General features: G+C 34.2%; 1 protein-coding gene across 1 annotated transcript; it reads left to right on the top strand.

The window, feature by feature from the left end:
* Positions 1-1,677: 1,677 nt before the first annotated feature.
* Positions 1,678-1,926, top strand: K441DRAFT_582515 (uncharacterized protein; the record flags this gene model as incomplete). The annotated part of the gene is given in 2 exon segments (XM_067644464.1): positions 1,678-1,800; positions 1,819-1,926. Coding segments are annotated over 2 exon segments (231 nt in total), but the record flags the coding sequence as incomplete, so codon positions are not given.

Raw genomic sequence — 1,926 nt, 5'->3', positions numbered from 1 at the left:
ATAAAGAAGATAAGATAAACGGAATAGATCTTAATAAGAAGGAAAGAAAGAAGAAAGAGTAGACTTTTCGAGCTACAGGAGTACTTAGAAAGCTCTATAATATCGCCGTCTATAACCGTACTTCTGCGGGTTATACGGCTGAGTTTAAGCAAATTATTAAAAGGATAATTCCGCTGGATAATTGTACAAGATAGAATTCCTAGTTTAGCCTTCTTAATGTGGTGCTTAAAGTAGAGTTAAAAGTTAATAAGTACGTAAAGAAGAACCTAAAAGCTCTTAAGGATAATATACTTTTACTATAGGACTAGGTAAACCTTTGTATAATTTACTCCTTTCTAAAACTTTTCTATTAAGCGACCCTTAAGACATAAGGTGATTCCATACAAATTAATTAAGTTTTCCTTACTATAGATATTCTTTTTATATATATTAAGCGTGCTTTTATTACCTATAAGAAGAATAAAGACTTAGTTGCTTAAATTTAATATTACTAGGAAAAGTATACTTTATACTACTAGCATATGGATAATTTACCCCTTTATACTGCCGCACTTGTCCTTTATTCTACCTATTATATAAGATATATTAAAGCGAACTAAAAAAAGGCCTAGCAGACGCTAGCCTTATAAAAGATTAAAGAGTTTTGGGAGTAATATAAAGAGACTTATTAAGCCGAAATACTGTACAATTATATTAGAAGCAATCTTCTCTAAGAATAGGAGCCTCTTAATAAGTACGATTAGATTCTAAAAGGGCTTAAAAATAACGTTAGAGCGAATAAAAATAAAGATAAGTACGATAATTACTGTTTTAAAGTATTGTACGATATTCAAAGCCAGCTAGAACTTTAGTGGTAGTGCCAGAATTAGCAACGAAAGAGATAGCCCCTTCTTCTACGATTTACAATTGAAACCCTTTTAATTCCTACTATAAGCGATAAGCCAGAGAGGGTATTTTCTGGAGGACGTTGTATAATTACATAAGAAAGAATATTACTTAGACTAGAGAATATTAAAAGAACTAAGTGTTTAAAAAGCTGGTATAAAAGTAGTATCTTAAAAGGGTAGAAACAAACCTCTATATAAGGTAATATTTAGAAAGGCTTCCGAGAATAGTCCTTACGGCTTTAAGTTGCTAGCAGGCAACTTCTAACGCTAAGGACGGCAGAAAACGGCAGGGTAGGTAGAAATAAGGTATTACAGGTAAGTTCTATAACAGCTGTATATATATAGATTAGTATAAATACTCAGGCAAGGGTCTTATTAATAAAATAGCTGTGGCTTAGCTGTGTGGCTTAACGATTATCGCGATTCTACGCACGATTCTTAGCGATTACGATTATTTTATCGATAAGAATCCCGTAATCGTTAAGACCCCTAGGTCGCATAGCTGCAGGCGGAAGTCTAATTTTTACGTTTTATAACGACCACCCCCTCCTAACCAAAGCCCTCCCTTCTAGACCCCGAAAAGTTTAACGGACATTCTTATAAATTTAATACTTGGTTGCTGTTGATTAAGGCAAAGCTACGGGTTAATAATGCGGCTATTAGCGATATAGTTGCGCAGTTCTACTACGTATAATTAAATCTCGATAGTAGCGTATAAGTAACGGTTCTTCCCCAGCTTAGATAGGCAGAAAAGTCAAACACGTAGGATTATAATATAATTCTTAATTAGTTGGAGGGTGTCTACAATAACCTAAACAAGGTGCAACAGGTAGAGGATAAGCTGCTATCCCTACGGCAAGACAACGATCTAGTACCGACCTATATATTAAAATTTAAACGCGTTCTATACGAGGTAGATAGGTAAAATTAGCCAGATATTAATAAGATATCGATATTTAGGAACGGGCTAAGCTCAACCATCTGTGGCAGGCTTAATCAGCAGCTTAACCTACCAAAAAAATACCCTAATTTTGTTTGA

This window comes from Cenococcum geophilum (assembly GCF_001692895.1).
Source record: "Cenococcum geophilum 1.58 unplaced genomic scaffold K441scaffold_53, whole genome shotgun sequence".
NCBI lineage: Eukaryota > Fungi > Ascomycota > Dothideomycetes > Gloniales > Gloniaceae > Cenococcum > Cenococcum geophilum.
The sequence above is the reverse complement of the archived record's forward strand: the minus strand, read 5'-3'. Positions and strand labels throughout refer to the sequence as shown.